The 16,945-nt window shown below is 56.1% G+C and overlaps 1 protein-coding gene across 3 annotated transcripts in view; it reads left to right on the top strand.

Annotated features, from left to right (window-relative positions):
* LOC117639357 overlaps positions 1 to 16,945 on the top strand; it is a 192,267-nt gene that overhangs the window by 85,880 nt on the left and 89,442 nt on the right. Inside the window, exon 1 of one of the 3 annotated variants that reach the window (XM_034374937.1) lies at positions 1,249 to 1,461. The exons of the other annotated variants lie outside the window; for them this stretch is intronic. Coding sequence (XP_034230828.1) covers positions 1,383 to 1,461 — 79 coding nt within the window. The 5' untranslated portion in view covers positions 1,249 to 1,382. Of the gene's footprint in view, positions 1 to 1,248; positions 1,462 to 16,945 lie in introns of those variants that run through there. 3 annotated transcript variants of the gene reach the window in all.

Here is a 16,945-nt window from a genome sequence, read left to right as displayed (position 1 = left end):
AATCGGACGGGGTCGTGGACAAGTGTGGCTTTTCTGAAATTCTCTCTCTGTAATCAATCTGCACCACTGCACTGCACATTGTGAGAGAGGTAACCTTGCGGCGCTCAGGTACGGTTCAGGCTCGCCGCCACGCCACGCCGCGACCTGGATGAGGCAGCGTGCCAGCTCAGACGATGACTCACTCTGCAACCCCATGGTGCTCCAGTGGCCCCCCAACCACCCCTAGCAGAGCCTAGCCCGGCCGTCACCCCCTCGCTTGTGCCCCCCCCCCCCTTGAACCCCCCTTCACGCCCCCCACCCCACAGCGGTGGTGAGTCACCGGTGCGGGGGATGCCCTCCCCCCCCCCGGGACCCCCTTCACTCCCCCCACTCCAGAGCGGGTGAGTCACCGGTGCGGGGGATGCCCTGCCCCCCTACCCCCTGTAACGAAATGGGGTGGGCCGGCGTACGCCCACCCCTACGGACGCATGGGCATACATACCACCAGCACTTGTTTTTGTAAGAAAGAAGGGGGAATTTGGTAAACTAATGCAAAGATGTTCAGGGCTACGTCACTGAGAGCCGTTGGTTCGTATTCCTCGAGTACGCGAAGTCTTGCTGAGGGGAGCGAAGTCAGAGGGGTGGCCACGCAAAGCCTTCGTCTGGAACACAGCTTCTGCGAGCCCAAGCAAGGCCAGACCTCGACTAGCGCGGATCAAGAATCTGCCTGAGGGAAGGGCATTGTAGCGCTTTTTGCCTACCTGCAGCGACAAAGTGTTGCACCTTTTGCCTGCTTACAAGGGTGGGGGGCTGCTTTTTGCCTAGAAGCAACAAAGTGTTGCGCTTTGCCTACTTACAACCGGGGGGGGGGCTGCTTTTTGCCTAGAAGCGACAAAGTGTTGCGCCTTTTGCCTACTTACAAGGGTGGGGGGCTGCTTTTCGCTCTCAGGTGGCCATGAATTGGACAGAATGTTTTCCCACCTCATAAGGGTGGCAAAACGATTCGTTCCAAAATTTGTTAAGAATTTTGATTCCCACCAGAAGACGAGGAAAAATCTCTAACGCCAAAGTTTGGTCAGAATTCTCACCCTTCACTGGTTCCGAGTGTCATTTTCGTCGCTCTGTCTCTGTCGCACCCTTACGGGACGCCCTTATGAGTGCGAGAGAGACAGCGCGACGAAAACAACTCTCGGACGGGCCGACTCCCCCAAGCAGCCCAGCCAGTCCAGTCAGTGTGCCGCCGGCTCTCGGCGCGGCGCGTTCGTCCGTGCCGCTCGCAGCGGGACCGCGCCGCCCAACGTGCGTCGTTCGTGACTGCCGCGCGAGCCGCGCCGCCCGCAGTGAGGTGTCAGTTCAAGTGCAGCGAAAAGTGCAGCGAGTGTGTCGGAGTCAGCACCGTTGCCATGGCCACGAACAAGGCAAAGGAGTCCGAAGGGACGTCGTGGGATTCCGACGGCTCGCTCAGCTGGGAGGACTTTTTCGGTGAGTTGGTAGGCTCGTCTTGTTGGACTGAGGATTCACACCGCCTTGCGAGCGAGCACTGGCCGGCGGGCCGGCATCGGTGATAAGTGTTGGGCGCCAAGTAGTCCTTGCCCCATTTGACTGTCCGCTTGCCTCGGCTTGCCTGGACCTGGTTTTGACCGGAACACGCGTCGCGGGGGACTCGGCTGCTTGTAGAGCGGGATTAATGCTGGTTGGGACTGGTCAGGGCGGGGCCCGCGAAGGTAGGTGCACTGTAGGGCTGGAATCTTATCACGCGTGAGTCAACGCTCGCGCGTGTTGACTGGCGCCGGTCGTGACGGGTAATCTCAGTTGAGATATACTTTTATTGTTGTCGTTTTCCTTGGTACCTGTTCCACTCCACCGTTCCTACTTCTCCGTCCGGATAGGTGCGAGAGAGACACGGTGACAAAAGCAGTGAGCAGAATCATCTTGCGGCACGACTTTTCTGGTGGAGGGAATGACCAGTACTCTTCTCACCCGAAGCGAAAGCCCACCATCCTTCAGGTGCCGGCAGTCAGAGTCATAGAGTAGACGATCGTTTGTGGTCCAGTCGTCAATAGCAATGATACATAGATAGCCGCCTGAAAGGTAGGCGTAATACCATACTTTGACCCTAGGTCGGCAAACAGTGCCCCCCATTAAAAGGCCGGCCCTGGATCCGCCACTGCCGCCCTTTCCCGGAGCAGGGAATGCCGAGGGAATGCCGAGGGAATGCCGAGGGAATGCCGAGGGAATGCCCACCCCTCTAGGTCCGGGATTTTTCAAAGGAGGGGTAATGTGATTTTTGCCAACTTACAAGACGCGCTTTCTGCCTACCTTCCAGGCGGTCTATCTAGAGCTAGGCGGTGTGTGTGCTGGAAAAAAGGGGGGGGGGAGATGGTGCGATGAATCCCGCAGGTTAATTCCCCCCCCTCTCTGTCTTTTAAATTTTCGCCTCCATCCCTCTGACTCAGCTGGGAGTGAGTGCCGACCAACCTCTCCTGGCGGCGAAGGCGGTGCCTGCGGGGAATGCCCACCCGTTCCAAGGGACACGGGCGCCATTTGACGGTGCGTCCGCGTGGACACTGAGAATGAATTGGTCACCACCATCACCCTTTTAATGGGTGATGCAACTTCGTTGCCCAAATTTTGGTGACGAAAAATTCATCACCCGAAATTTGGTAACAGGCGTTTGGTCGCCCAAATTTGGGTAACGTCGTCGGCGACGCCGTGAGGTTCGCGATGACGTCCATCCGGGGCCACCACGATGACCGGAGGCCAACGCCACATTGGGTCATCGTGGTGGCCCCGGAAGTGCGTCATCGGGGACCTCACGGCGTCGCCGATGACGTTACCCAAATTTGGGCGACGATTTTATGACTGCCCAAAATTTGGTCACCGCGAGCTCGTCACCCAAATTTGGGCAACGATGCGTGCGTTAACCAATGAAAGGGCGATGGTGGTGACTCTTTCATTCTCAGTGGAGCCTGGGGAAGTGCGGCCGTGTTTCCGGTGGACACGTCCCGGACACGTCCCGGACACGTTCTGGGCACGTGCAGACGGGAAGACGGGCATTGTCTCGGGCGGGGCGGGGAAGCAGTGTACTGTGTGGGATGGGGAGCAGCGGTGGCGTGGCGCGACCGGCAGCACACTGAGAGCCGCTTTCGTCGCTCTGGCTCTCTCGCACGCATGGGGCGTGCCGTGTAGGTGCGACAGAGATAGCAGACGAAAACGACTCGGGATCAGTCTACAGGCGCTCAGCGCTCGAACTCGCTATTGGCCGCTGGAGCGTGGAGGAAGATTTGATCAAGTACTTGGCAGGGGATGTTATTTTAAAGTTAAACGCAGAAAGTCTGTAATCCTGTGTGCAATGATAGTGTAAAAGTGCTGGAATGTACAAAATTTCTGCTGTAATTTGCCACTTGCTTTTCCTACGTGCCCTACGCGTAGATGAGTTTTTGCCACCTGAATGTGAAATTTTAATGTGTCCTTATTTTGTTGAATGAATGTGAGAGCTGTTCGAATGTTTGAGCACTGAAAACTCTAAGGCGAGAAATAATCCACCCTAGGGGGCGGACGAGGGGTGCGTCACTTAGTCCAGTCAGTGTACACCCCTGACTCCTGACCGCTCGGTACACCCCTCGGCAGAGAGTGGACTTGTTTCATCCAATCCCTTGAGCATCTCGTTTTACTCCACTCGCCCCCTCTTGCTGCCCACTCCACGGTCTAGTCCGGTCCACTGTGAACGGACCGTTACACGCACTCCAGGGGTGCATGCATGCGTGGCTCGCAGCCAGCCTTGACCCTGAAGGGCCCAACGCAGGACTGCCACCTCGCAATGCCGCGCCACGCCGCGCCGCGCGACGGTCGATACTGGCTGCCGGGGGCCGGGAGTCGAACCCGTGCCCCGATGACTCACGCGTCCAGGCGCCCTCGCCGAGTCCCACCCCCTTCCCCCTTATTCGACTTCACGTGGTCACACCAAAATGGTTCTACTCGAACGTTGCTGTCGTTTGATGACTTTTTACCTTATCTGTCCACCCTAGTTCGAAGACGAACCACCGAAGATTCGAAAGTCTGACTAATTCGACATCGATAATTCTGGAAATCTGACTCCGAACCTGGCCTGATTCGATGCGATTCAGTACCGAACTATTCGCAAACTCCTACTGCATATTCTGACCAATTTCTCTGTATTATGATGGATTTGTGACGTAGAGTACTGAGAATTAGATCAGTATGATCACTGCTAGGCATTTCTCGGTAGAAAATTGGGAGTGTAAGGCAATTGAAGCCGCCCCGCCGCTGATCAAATCGGACTGTTTCAACGAAGTTTAATCTGAGGCCGGACGGCCGGACGCGTCTCTATGATGCGCGCTGCTCCTATTACTCGCTCATACACGCACATCACGGCCCGGCCGCGCGGGATTTCAATTAAAGGAAGCCCCCTAACCTCCTTCTTTTAATTAATGCTGTTGACTTGGTTTTATTAATGTCGGAGGAGGGCGTGTGTGGTTTAAATAACGACTATTATTTGCTTTGCGGTGTACACACACGTTCACACACACACACACACACACACACATGCACACATTCAAAACACACACGCTTCACGCACTGCGGCTCACTGGTGCTGCAAGTGCTCTGACTGGAGGCTCGGGTTTTATTTTCTTCGATTGGATTTTTCGAAATGTTTGCCCGGCGGGGCCGCGGCGGCCGCGGGAGTCCGAGTCCGTGCGGGTAAACGTCTGTCCGTTTTCGTAATTGGCAAGGAGGATGGCAAACTCGGTCACGCGTCGGTCGCTTTGGCGGTCCGAGGATTCTGTTGGGACACCCGTACGGACCCACGGCGGCAGCAGAACGCTCTCTCTCTCTCTCTCTCGCACTCCTTGCGTGACGCCTCACGAGTGCGAGAGAGACAGAGCGACGAAACCAGTGTCCGGAATCAGCCTGCTGGCGGTTCAAGGTGGATTAGCGTTAGCAGCATGTCGGACGCGATTCCACTTTGATTCCCGCTAGTTTGCTCACACCTCCCGTCGCCCAGCCGTCCAGCCACTCCACGCTGCGCCGCGCCTCGCCACGCCACGCCATGCCACGCCACGCCACGCCATGCCACGCCATGCCACGCCATGCCACGCCATGCCACGCCGCACCACGCCATGCCACGCCACGCCACGCCATGCCACGCCACGCCACGCCATGCCACGCCGCACCACGCCATGCCACGCCACGCCACGCCATGCCACGCCATGCCACGCCATGCCACGCCATGCCACGCCATGCCACGCCACGCCGCGCCACGCCTTTTCCCGGACTGGATGCAGGGGATAGTGTATTGAATTCCTCGAATTTCGTTGTCACTCTTATCGCCCTCTCGGCTCACTTTCTCCTCCGCTTCTTATCCCACGCTGCATCGCGAGTTTGCCGGATGAATTTTTAATGAGCCGCTCGCGTTTTTCGCGTATCGGGTCTGCGTCTCTCGCACACTCCCTGCAGGGGGTGACTGTGCTGGAAATAACAGAATGTTTGCGAGGGTCGGACGAGCAAGACCGCCTCGGACTGTGTCTCTCTCGCTCCCCTGCGTGACGCCCCGCGACGCCTCTTGCGTGCGACAAGACGCCTCTTGGACTCGCCCTGCACGGCCCCGAGGAGGGGAGCAAGTGCTTGTCCGTGCATGGGGGAGGCCACGGCATGCGAAAGATCGTCTCGTCGCTTCATCTCCGTCGCACTCATGGTGCGCGCCGTAGTGGTGCGAGAGAGACAGAGCGACGAGGCGACCCTCCGGGGCCAGGAGGCAGGCCGTGGCCGTGCGTGAGTCCGTCGTCCCCTCTGTCCCCTCGCCGGCACGGGGCTTGTTGTTGTGACGGGCACTTTCGTTGGCACTGCACGAGGTACTTCCCTGACTCCGAGCTAAAATATGGGGGGACAAAGCTAAAATATGGCGGGACAGAAAGTCTTGTCAGGTTTTGGTCAGACCTGAAAATCTCGCCAAAATTTGGTCAGAAAAAGTCTCACCACAAAATGGTGAGACTTTTTTGTCTGACCACGCTACAGGCCGCATGTAGCATATTGACTGCGTTCAAAAGAAAGACCACAAGACATTTTGGTACAAAAATGTTTCGCCATGGCGAGACATTTGTGTCTCATCTAACCGAATTTTGGCGAGACTTTCAGGTCTGGCCAAAATTTGGAAAGGCTTTTTGTCTGGCCTCTGGAGTGGCGAGAAGTCTGACCTTTGGACTTGCAGAGCTTACAGTACTCTGCTTTACACACAATGGCCACTGTCGCTCTGTCCGGAAAAAAAGTTTGCGAAAGCCAGGCAATTTGTTGGAACGGCTTAGCAGCAGTTTGGCTGTTTCGCCCTGGTGTAGTTTTCCTGTTTTGTTTTCTCGGACTGCCACTTTCATTACTTTGCTGGGGGTGTCTCGGCCAGACTTTTCTTGGTGCCGTGCCAGTCCTGAGTGGCGCTCTGTGGCACGGTGTGCTGCAGGCAGTGTCGCGTTATCTCTGTCGCACTCGCGCGGGCGTCCCGCAAGGGTGCGAGAGAGAAAGCCCTGCTTGGAATCTGTCTGCAGCGCGTTCCTTTGGCCGCGCTGAGCTCTCAATAATGCTGCAGTATCGGTGTCCGCTTTCTTGCCGTCTGGCCGGGGCCGGCCGGACTGTGGGCGGACTGGCCCCGGCTCGGCTGCCTCGCTGCGCTGAGCTACCCGGAGATGTGTGCTGTGCGAGAAATTAAATTTCAATTCAAAATAATCGTAAACAATTTACATAATTGTATAACAAACGCAAATCTGTTTTGACTGTGCACCCAAAGAATTTTTTCTAGAACCTAGAAAATTTACGTGCAAGAAGTGGATTTTCTTAATCTGAAGGGTTTCATGGAAACATTTCAAGTCTTGGTTGTGGGGTGTGGAACTTGTCCTGGTCACGATGAGCAAGCCCAGTTTCGGTAATGATTCAAGAACGCAACACCTTTCGCTTCATTTGTTTTTTGGCTGTGTGCGTTACGGCGAGACAAACCACTTAACTCATTGGATTGACGTGCGCGTTGCGCGACTCCGTCAAGCCTCAGTCGGCTAATTGCCGATTTGTGTATCGCCAATCGGAAACGGAGTGCCGTGCCGCGCCACTGCAGAGCACTGCGAAGCAGTGAAGCGGCGATGGGGAGATACCGGCCGCTCCGGCCAACGAGTCCAGTGCTGACTTGACTCCAGTAACCTGGGCTCCAGTGCGGATCTGTGCGACCCCAGTGTAGGTCGAATTTCAAAACTCCAGTGCAGGAACCTAATGTGGGACCCGTGTACCCGCGTGTAGGACCCGAGGGTGGATTGGACCCGGACCCAGGTGCGGAGTGCGGATCGGACTCCATTGGGGGTCGGATCTGAGTCTGAACCCGAGTGTGGAGGTCCCGCCGGAGTGTGGAGGTCCCGCCGGAGTGTGGAGGTCCCGGAGTGTGGAGGTCCCGAGTGTGGAGGTCCCGCCGGAGTGTGGAGGTCCCGGAGTGTGGAGGTCCCGGAGTGTGGAGGTCCCGGAGTGTGGAGGCCCCGGGAGTTGGAGGCCGGAGTGTGGAGGTCCCGGAGTGTGGAGGTCCCGGAGTGTGGAGGTCCCGGAGTGTGGAGGTCCCGGAGTGTGGAGGTCCCGGAGTGTGGAGGTCCCGGAGTGTGGAGGTCCCGAGTGTGGAGGTCCCGGAGTGTGGAGGTCCCGGAATGTGGAGGTCCCGGAATGTGGAGGTCCCGTGTGTGGAGGCCTCGTGTGTGGAGGTCCCGAGTGTGGAGGTCCCGAGAGGTCTCGAGAGGTAGACCCGGGACCCGAGTGCAGGAACTAAAGGTAGGACCGAAGTGGCAATGGTTGAGGCTTTCGCCGATTGGCACGACAGGCCGCGGTGGCGCGGCGCTTCTGACGATCACTATTAGCTAACGCGTGTCCGCGCCCCCGCGGTGCGGTGCCTTGCCGTGCCTTGCCGTGCCGTGCCTTGCCGTGCCGCTGCCGACCGCAACGGGATATTCGCCCGGCCCCCCAAAGTGTATTCTGTTTCAGCACGGCTCGCGGATCCGCGTGTTGCGTGCGGGGATGTTACGTGGCGCGGGGCCGCCGAGGAAAGTCGCCGGGACTCTCGGACATCTATTGGAAGTGTTATTTTGCTTTGTTATTGGACGTGGAGGACATGTTCTGGACCTTTGGCATGTTTTTGAAATTTGGTTGGGGGATCTTTTTTTGGGCTCTGTTGTGAACATTTTTGTTTGGACATAATGTTTTGGACATCATCTATCGTGTATCTTTGTTAGTTTGCAAGAAATTTATCGACTCAAAAAACTGTTTCGGAGAAATATATTTAAAGAGCGCGTCGGTCGGTGATTGCTCTTCGCCCGAACCAAAGTTTTCGTTCATGGAGGGAAAACTTCCGGAAACGGAGTTTTTTTCCGAGCCTGGATTCTCGGCTGGCCACACTGCATCGATGCGTTATCTGGCCCAGGGAATCCGAATGGAACCTTGAACTCGGCGCTGCACTGTGGCGCTGCGGGGCGATAGTGGGGCTTCCGAGCGTCAACAGTGGACAGGCCGGGATTCTCAACTTCTGGCCGCCTTAAAAAAAACGCTGCTGCAGAGTGGCTGTTTGAAATTTCTCATTTTCGCTGCTGCGCCGCGCTGCGCCTGCCACATGCAGTTCTCTGTTTCTGGGACACGTCTTATCGCGCACTTGCTATCAGGTCGCGATGCTGGTCACACAACGCGACAGTGTGTGCGTGTGCGGAAGATGGCAGGGCGAGGCCGTGTCTTTCTTTAGCGCAGTCGTCATCACAATTTTGCGTGTGTGTGCATGTGTGTGTGTAGGTGTGTGTGTGTGTGTAGGTGTGTGTGTGAGAGAGAGAGAGAGAGAGAGAGAGAGAGAGAGAGAGGGGGGGTAGGGGGGGGGGGCAGTGAGGGAGGGGGAGGATGCTCGTCGGCGGTCCACCCACATCGGAAGGTCAATAGCACCGCGTTCGCTCTTCCTGAAAAGTTTTTTCGACTTTTCCTCCGGCTTGGTGTTTGAACCCGCGGCGTCGTCATGCGTTTGACGGCCGCGTATTATGCACGAGGTGTGGGCCCGGCCCCGCCCGGCCCCGCCTCTCCCCGCCAGGGTGCTGGGTCCCCGGGTCCCGTTGGGGGAGCTAGGCCCGGCCCACGCCACGGCACGCCGCCACGGCCCACGCACCGCACTGCAGGCCCAGCTGGCCGCGCGAGTCGCTGCACCACGCACTCCCTCCACGCATTAATTCATTTATGTGTTCATTAAGGACAGGACCGCGGTGAGGCTGGTATGGCCCCCGGGGCCTGCTGGCCTGGCAGTGCGGCCCGGTTGGCCCAGCCTCGCTGCCCGGACCGGCCGGCCAAGCGGGGACCGCCGCCCTCTCTCAGAAAAAAAAAATAGTTTCTTGAAAAAAGAAAAACTTACAACATGGATAAATTACTTCACCTTAATTGCTGGTGGAACGTCCACCTGAACGAACTGTCGCCAAACATAACAGGCGTTCCGAAATCTGGCATGTTAACTACTCTTTTAGAGTTAGTCATAATTTTCGAAAGTAATATTTTACACCCCGCGTAACTTACGGTTTTTAGGGTGCGTGACTGGCGGGCTTTTTCCGCCAGTAGAGACGCGGTACTAATTTTACCACTCTGGCGAAGCTGGTGAGGAATGCCCGGACGGCGACACTATAAAACGCGGAACCGTTCTAACACCGTCCTATCCTCTATTAATAAGCGGGGATTCTGCTTCCCGAGAGCTGGACACGCTAAGCTGGGAAATTAAATTCTCGCCCAGATCGAATTTGCTCGAAAACTGGTAGTATATTATGGGCTCTCTCACTCTCAAAGTCAGTCACTGTTTGTGTTTTTGCGGAGTGCAGCGCAAGACCTGCAGTCAATAAGCCTCGCGTCTCTGGCTGCATGGGCGGGCTGAAGCAGTTGACAATGACTCGACATGACGTAGCGTTGTGTGTGTGCGTGTGCGTGTGTGTATGCGCGGGCGCAGAGTGAAATGCGTGCCATGTAACGAAATGAGTAGGAGACGACCTGCTTTAGGCCTAATTTGCTGCCCCCACTCCTCCCCCATCCCCCCCCCTTCCGCCACCCATCCTGCACACCGCGCCCCATGACCGTTGCACGTGACCTGATTTTTGTCGCGATGCAAACTGCGTTTCGGGAGATACCAAAGGTGGGTGATGCATTTGCCTCGTGTGGAGCTCCCCCCTCTCCCCCCTCTCCCCCCTCTCCCCCCTCTCCCCCCTCTCACAGATTGACATGCAGTTGGACCTGAACACTCCGATTGACATACTGCTGGGACATACTCGTTGACATACAGCCAGCCGGACACCCAGATTGACATAGGCCCACCCTGCATCCGGATGGACTCACAGATTGGCAGGCAGGTGGTTCGAAGAAAAGACTTGCAGCGTGCAGGCGTCGCGGTCGCGGCCACGACTGTCCTTTGATTTTGCGAGCGCGGCCTTTATCAGCTTCAGCAATGCTAACACTCATACGGCGTCATTGTCAACACTTTGTGCACGCGTAGGTGTGTGTGTCTGTGTTCGTCAGTCCCAGTGCTGTGAGTGTGCGTGTGTGTGTGTGAGCGTGTGAGTGTTTTGCGCTCTTTATGCACGGCGCTGTGATCACTTGGCGGTCGCGAGATGAGGGTAGAGGAGCGGTGCCTTATAAGGCGTCGGCGCCGCTCGGCTCGGCTGCAGACTGATTCCGAGACTCGTTTTCGTCGCTGTCTCTCCCGCACCTAAAGGGGACTCCGGACGAGTGCGAGGAAGACAGGGCCTCGAAAACGAATCTCGGACTCAGTCGCTGGACGCGCGGGCGTGGCGGCGTGGCGGTGGACGTCGGCTGCATTGAATGATAAGGTGTGGTGTCTCGCTTGAGGAGGCGCGGCGCGATGCGAGGCACAGCGAAGCCAAGCAAAGCCGAGCAAAGCGAACGGCCGAGGCGCCGAAGTGGCCGGCGTGATTGGCCGTGAATGCAGCGGGGCCTGGTTGGAGGGAGGGTGGGAGAGCCAATGGGAGAGCCAGTGGGAGTCCCACTGTGGAAGACCCACTGTTGTAGGAGACCCTCTGTTGTGGAAGACCCACTGTTGTGGGAGACCCACTGTTGTGGGAGACCCACTGTTGGGGAGATCCAATGTTGTGGGAGACCCACTGTTGTGGGAGACCCACGATTGTGGGAGACTCACAGTTTTGGGAGACCCACTGTTGTGGGAGACCCACTGTTGTGGGAGACCCACTGTTGTGGGAGCATGTTGTGGGAGACCCACTGTTGTGGGAGACCCACTGTTTGAGACCCTTTGTGGGAGACCCACTGTTGTGGGAGACCCACTGTTGTGGGAGACCCACTGTTGTGGGAGACCCACTGTTGTGGGAGACCCACTGTTGTGGGAGACCCACTGTTGTGGGAGACCCACTGTTGTGGGAGACCCACTGTTGTGGGAGACCCACTGTTGTGGGAGACCCACTGTTGTGGGAGACCCACTGTTGTGGGAGACCCACTGTTGTGGGAGACCCACTGTGTGGGAGACCCACTGTTGTGGGAGACCCACTGTTGTGGGAGACCCACTGTTGTGGGAGACCCACTGTTGTGGAGACCACTGTTGACCCACTGTTGTGGGAGACCCACTGTTGTGGGAGACCACTGTGTGGGAGACCACTGTTGTGGGAGACCCTGTGGCCACTGGGAGACCACTGTTGTGGGAGACCACTGTTTGGGAGACCCACTGTTGTGGGAGACCCACGTTGTGGGAGACTACCACGGTTGGAGACGCACCCGGAGGCCGCAGAAGGCGTCACGCGGCGTCCGCGGGCGTTCGTCACCTCTCCGTGTTCCAATTCAAATACGTGCCGGACTTTGAGCGCAGCGCAGCGCCTGCGAGACGTGACGGAGACCGTCCGGCCAACGGGCCGCGCTGGTGTGACTCAGTGCACTGATTCCGAGAGTCGTTTTCGTCGCTCCGTCTCTCTCGGACCCATACGGGACTTAACTGAGCGTGAGAGACAGCGACGAAACGGGGCCGCAGTATACAGTGCCGCGGCGTCGGCGAAGGAAGTGTCGCGTTGCCCGTACCGTCAGTCAAGTGCCCTATGGGCCGGCCGAGCCCAGCCTGCCTTTGGGTCGGCCTAGGCCCTTTGGTGGCCGCGGACTGAAAGGACTGTCAAAGGCCGACGGGCCTGCGTTGGAGCCCTACACTGTCCACAGCGGTGCGTCGACAGCCGGACCAAGGAAGAGGCCAAGTAGCATTTTGTGCCAGCAGAAACTGGGATACAGTGGCTCTTCAGCTATATCAAGTTAAGAAAGGAGAGGGTTTTGAGCCAGCGCTGGCGCTGGCGCTGGAAGGTGAGGGGCAGGGAGGGGTATCGCTGCGTCTGGCTTAAGCCAGCTTGAGCGCGACCGCCTCCCTGCCCCTCACCTTCCAGCGCCAGCGCCAGCGCTGGCTCAAAACCCTCTCTTTCCTTAACTTGATATAGCTTTCGCCTTCCTTGCCCGGCTGAAATTCAGCACTCGCGTCCTTTTGGGCTGTTCATGGTAGTCCTGCAGCGATACACAGTGCCCCAGAAGACCGGTGGGTTTGGTCAAAATACTGGACGCTTTGTGAGCTCCAGAGTCGCTAAATGGGACTCGAACCGAACGTGTGACCCAACCAATGGACTGCTCTCCGCACGGGGAATCCATTGGTGGGGTCACACGTTCGGTTCGAGTCCCATTTAGCGACTCTTGGAGCTCGAAACGCGTCTCGAGTTTTGGCCGCCTGCACTCTAAATGTCTTACGAAGAAATTTCCCATAATACGAAGGAAATGGCGCAAGCATAATACGAAGGTGGTTTTTCTTCGTATTACGAAGGTTTTTCTTTGTATCTTACAAAGAAAAATCTGAAAAGATTCGTATTACGAAGGAATATTGCTTCGTATTATGCTTGCGCCGAATCCACTGTAACATACGAATAACGTAGGTCAAATTTCATTGTAAGACATTTAGAGTGTGCGCCGGTCTTCTGGAAAATCCACTGTGCGATGCAATATCGCTTTGGTCCAGCCGGCGCCTCGCTGCACTCCACTCCACGGCTGTTTGGACTGCAGCCGGTGTCGTGCACTTCCGTGGCGACGTGACCGGCAGGTTCTGTCTCTCTCGCACTCATGGTGCGTACCGCGAGCGTGCGAGAGAGACAGAGTGAACGCTCAGTGCAGAATCGGCCTGCAGGCCGGTGATGTTTACGGAAAAGTCACGTCACCTCTGAAGGGCCCTGGACGCGGCGGCGGAGGGTTGCAAGCGCAGCCATGGCCGTGGCGACCGCGCGCATGGCGTGCTGAGCCAGCAGCAGACCGAACAGTGATTCCATCGCTCGCTGTCGCACTCCCGCGGAACGTCGCACGAGTGCGAGAGAGACGGAGCGACGGAGCACTGACGGCACGCAGCCAGGGTGACACACGGGCCGACCGCCACCGCCGTGCACCGAGCTTGACTATTGATTCGTATTTGCAACGACGCTGGCGTGACCCGCCGCAGCGCAGCCACAACACAGGACGTGTTGTCTCTGTCTCACTCTAGTTGCCGAGTTGTGTATGTCTCACCCTCGTTGACGCCTTGCCTCGGTCTCACTCTTGATGACTTGTTGTCTGTCTCATAGTGTTTCCAAGAGAGAGAGAGAGAGAGAGAGAGAGAGAGAGAGAGAGAGAGAGAGAGAGAGAGAGAGAGAGAGAGAGAGAGAGTGCGACGAGAGTGACTCTGTCTCACTGTAGTGTTGTCTCTGTCTCCAATTGACTCGCTGGCTTTGTCTTACTCTAGTCGACGCATTGTCTTCTACACTCTTAAAACCTTTCGAAGTATTTTGAGCATACATATAACAAATTAAAATACTTTGTTATACGAAGAAATAGTTCGTAAATTACGAAGTATTTTCTTTGTAAGCTTACGTATGCTCAAAATACTTCAAAATACCCGCCCCGCCCCCTCACCCCGCCCCGCCCCGCGAGGCGTGGGGCGCCAATGTGGCGCTGGGTGCCGAGTGCGCGGCTGGTTTGGCGATGTGGACTAACGAACTCGGGCGTATCAGTCACTGCGCGAAATTCCACCGCCGCCGCCGCACTGCGCCCACCGCGCGCTGACGTCGCCGTGCAGCAGACCGACTCCGAAAGTCGCTCTCGTCGTCCTGTCTCTCTCGCACCCATGCGCAGCGGCACCCACGAGCGCGAGAGCGACAGAGCGACGAAATTGACTCTCGGAATCAGTCAACAGCTCGCTGCGGCGCGGCGGCGGCGCGGCGTTTGAACAGCGCGCCAGAAAATGCGCGGACGGCGCAAACGGGCCGCGGAGCTGCGTCAGCACTGAAATTCAAAGGGTGAGACATCTGACCGATTTTCGGTGATGCAAAAAGTATGACCGAAAAACGGTCATACACAAATGTATGACCGAAAAACGGTCATGCACAAATGTATGACCAAATAACAGGAAAAGTAGCGATATACATCGGCAACTTTGGCCCGTCCCGTACATTAACAAATGTGTGAATTTCTCCTTTGTTTAAGGGGAGGTTCTGGTGAAAATGCTATTTTCTCCTAAATAGGTCCCACTGTGAAAATTTGTTAAAAATTTGATGTCTTATCAAGTATTTATTAAAAATTTTCATTGAGGAGGCACATTCTATGCCCTGAATCCAGTCGCAGAGCCTTTTTCTCCCAGTTAGGCTATAACTTTAAAAATCTTCTTGCGCATACTATTTTGTCGTAAAAGGTTGGCCTAGACATTTTTCACTTCTTCGATTCATTTTTTTTTAATGCCGGCATGCCCATCTCAAAATGTCAATTGCATTTTTGTTCACAAGCTTTCTAACCAAGCATTTCACTAAAATTGATCAAAAATGTACAAAATAGACAAATTTTAGGGACTTTTCAGCTTAAAAAGCTAATAATTAATAATATAATGGAAGTTTTGAGATATGCATGCCGGAATCTTTTGGAAATGAGTCGAAGAAGTGAAAAATGTCAAGGTCAACCTTTTACGACAAAATAGTAAGCGCAAGGAGATTTTTTAAGATACAGCCAAAATAGGCTCAAAAAGACTCTTCGACTGGGTTTACAGCCTGGCATGTGCCTTCAAAAGTCAAATTTTAGTCTCCCCAATGAAAAATTTTATATTCCGAACAAATTATGACTGTAGGACCCATTTGGAAAATGGCAAGATTTTCACCAGAACTTCCCCTTAACACATTCACGACCGGACTCGTTTTGGGCAAACTTCCGCTCAGGACCGGAGTCTGCTTTGACCAAACCATGCATCTCCCAGACCTCGCGACTAGATATAAGCACGAATCATGCAATAACAAAACCAACCAGCCGAAAAAAAAAATTCCGGGAACCCCGCGCCCGGACGGTCGCGAGGGCCATGCCCATTCACGGGTACAGGGTTCCCGTGTGGACGCCAACGACATTAGATGCGGGAACGCAGTACGGAAACACGGTTCCCGATCAAAATGAGTACCAAAATCATTTTATTTTTCAAAAATAAGGAAGAAAACGCAAGAAGTCTCAGTTTGAAGCTTGTATGGCCGTTTTTGAGTCCGGGAACCGTGTTCCCCGACGGTCGTCAGAGACATGTCCAGTCCGGGAACACCGTTCCCGTACGTAAAAGCGGCCCAGCAAACTAAATGAGGGTATTTTTGGAATCAGCGGAGCGAGCCCAGGCCATTCGCACACTTTTCGACCTGTTTTGAGATGTTACAACCAACCCGATTTCCACGCGGCCTTCTTGACATGCAGCAGAATCGGGCCGTGTCAAAATCGAGTTGGTTGTAACAGCTCAAACCAAGTCGAAAAGTGTGCGAATGGCCTGGGCTCGATCCGCTGATTCCGAAAATACCCTCATTTAGCTTGCTGGGCCGCTTTACGGGAACGGTGTTCCCGGACTGGACATGTCTCTGACGACCGTCCGGGAATCATGTGCCCGTACCAAATTCATCGTACGAGGTCCGTTCAAAAAGTAACTTGCGTCTTTCGTTGAGGCGGTTCCAAAATAATATGTCTCATGATCGTGACAATTCTGTGAGGCGAAATCGGAAAATCGGATTTGTCCGGGAACGGTGTTCCCGGATGGTCGTCTGGACTTTTTCCCGTACGGGAACGCGTGTTCCCGGACGGTCGTGAATGTGTTAAGCGGTCAAAAGTCTGACCTTTCTATTTTCAGTGAGTCGACCGACTCGCCCTGTCTCTCTCGCACTGCACAGTGGGCCAGAAGACCGGTGGAGGCGAGCCTCCACTCAGAGAGAGAGAGAGAGAGCGGGTCGTCCTGCAGTGTAGCGGCACTGCGCGCGTCATACACGTCGTGTATCCCCCGTAACGGTGGCTCTGCGCGCTCCGCGTGTGCGTCTGCCGCGGCCGCTCGGGGGGACCACACCACTGTAGACCACTGCTACATACTTCCACCGCCGCCGCCACCGCGCCGTCGTCGCACGTTGCTCTTGGTCGATGCATATTGCCGCGGTGGCGTGGCGTCGCGGCGCGGGCGGCGGCCCTTGTAGGGACAGACCCTTACCTCGCCTCCTTTGTCGCTCCGCTTGCTCGGCCTGCTCCGCCTCCGCCGTGCATCCATCTACATCCTCAAATACAGCTGTCGCGCTGTCAGGTGAACACGCCGCCCCGCGTCGCGTCGCCTCGCCTCGCGGGGCTCCAGTGCACCGTCGTCGCGTCGCTCCGTCTCTCTCGCACCCTCGCGAACCGCCCCGCGAGTGCGAGAGAGACGGACCGCTCCGGCTGGGAGGCAGCCTGCTGCTGGTCCCGCCGCGGCCACCGCAGCACAGTGGGCCAGAAGACCGGTGGAGGCGGACAAAACTCTAGACGCGTTTTGAGCTCCAGAGTCGCTAAATGGGACTCGAACCGAACGTGTGACCCCACCAATGGATTCCTCGTTCGAAGAGCAATCCATTGGTGGGGTCACACGTTCGATTCGGTCTCATTTAGCGAC

The sequence above is a fragment of the Thrips palmi genome, unplaced genomic scaffold (assembly GCF_012932325.1).
Source record: "Thrips palmi isolate BJ-2018 unplaced genomic scaffold, TpBJ-2018v1 HiC_scaffold_11, whole genome shotgun sequence".
Classification (NCBI taxonomy): domain Eukaryota; kingdom Metazoa; phylum Arthropoda; class Insecta; order Thysanoptera; family Thripidae; genus Thrips; species Thrips palmi.
This window is presented reverse-complemented; position numbering and strand designations above follow the sequence as displayed.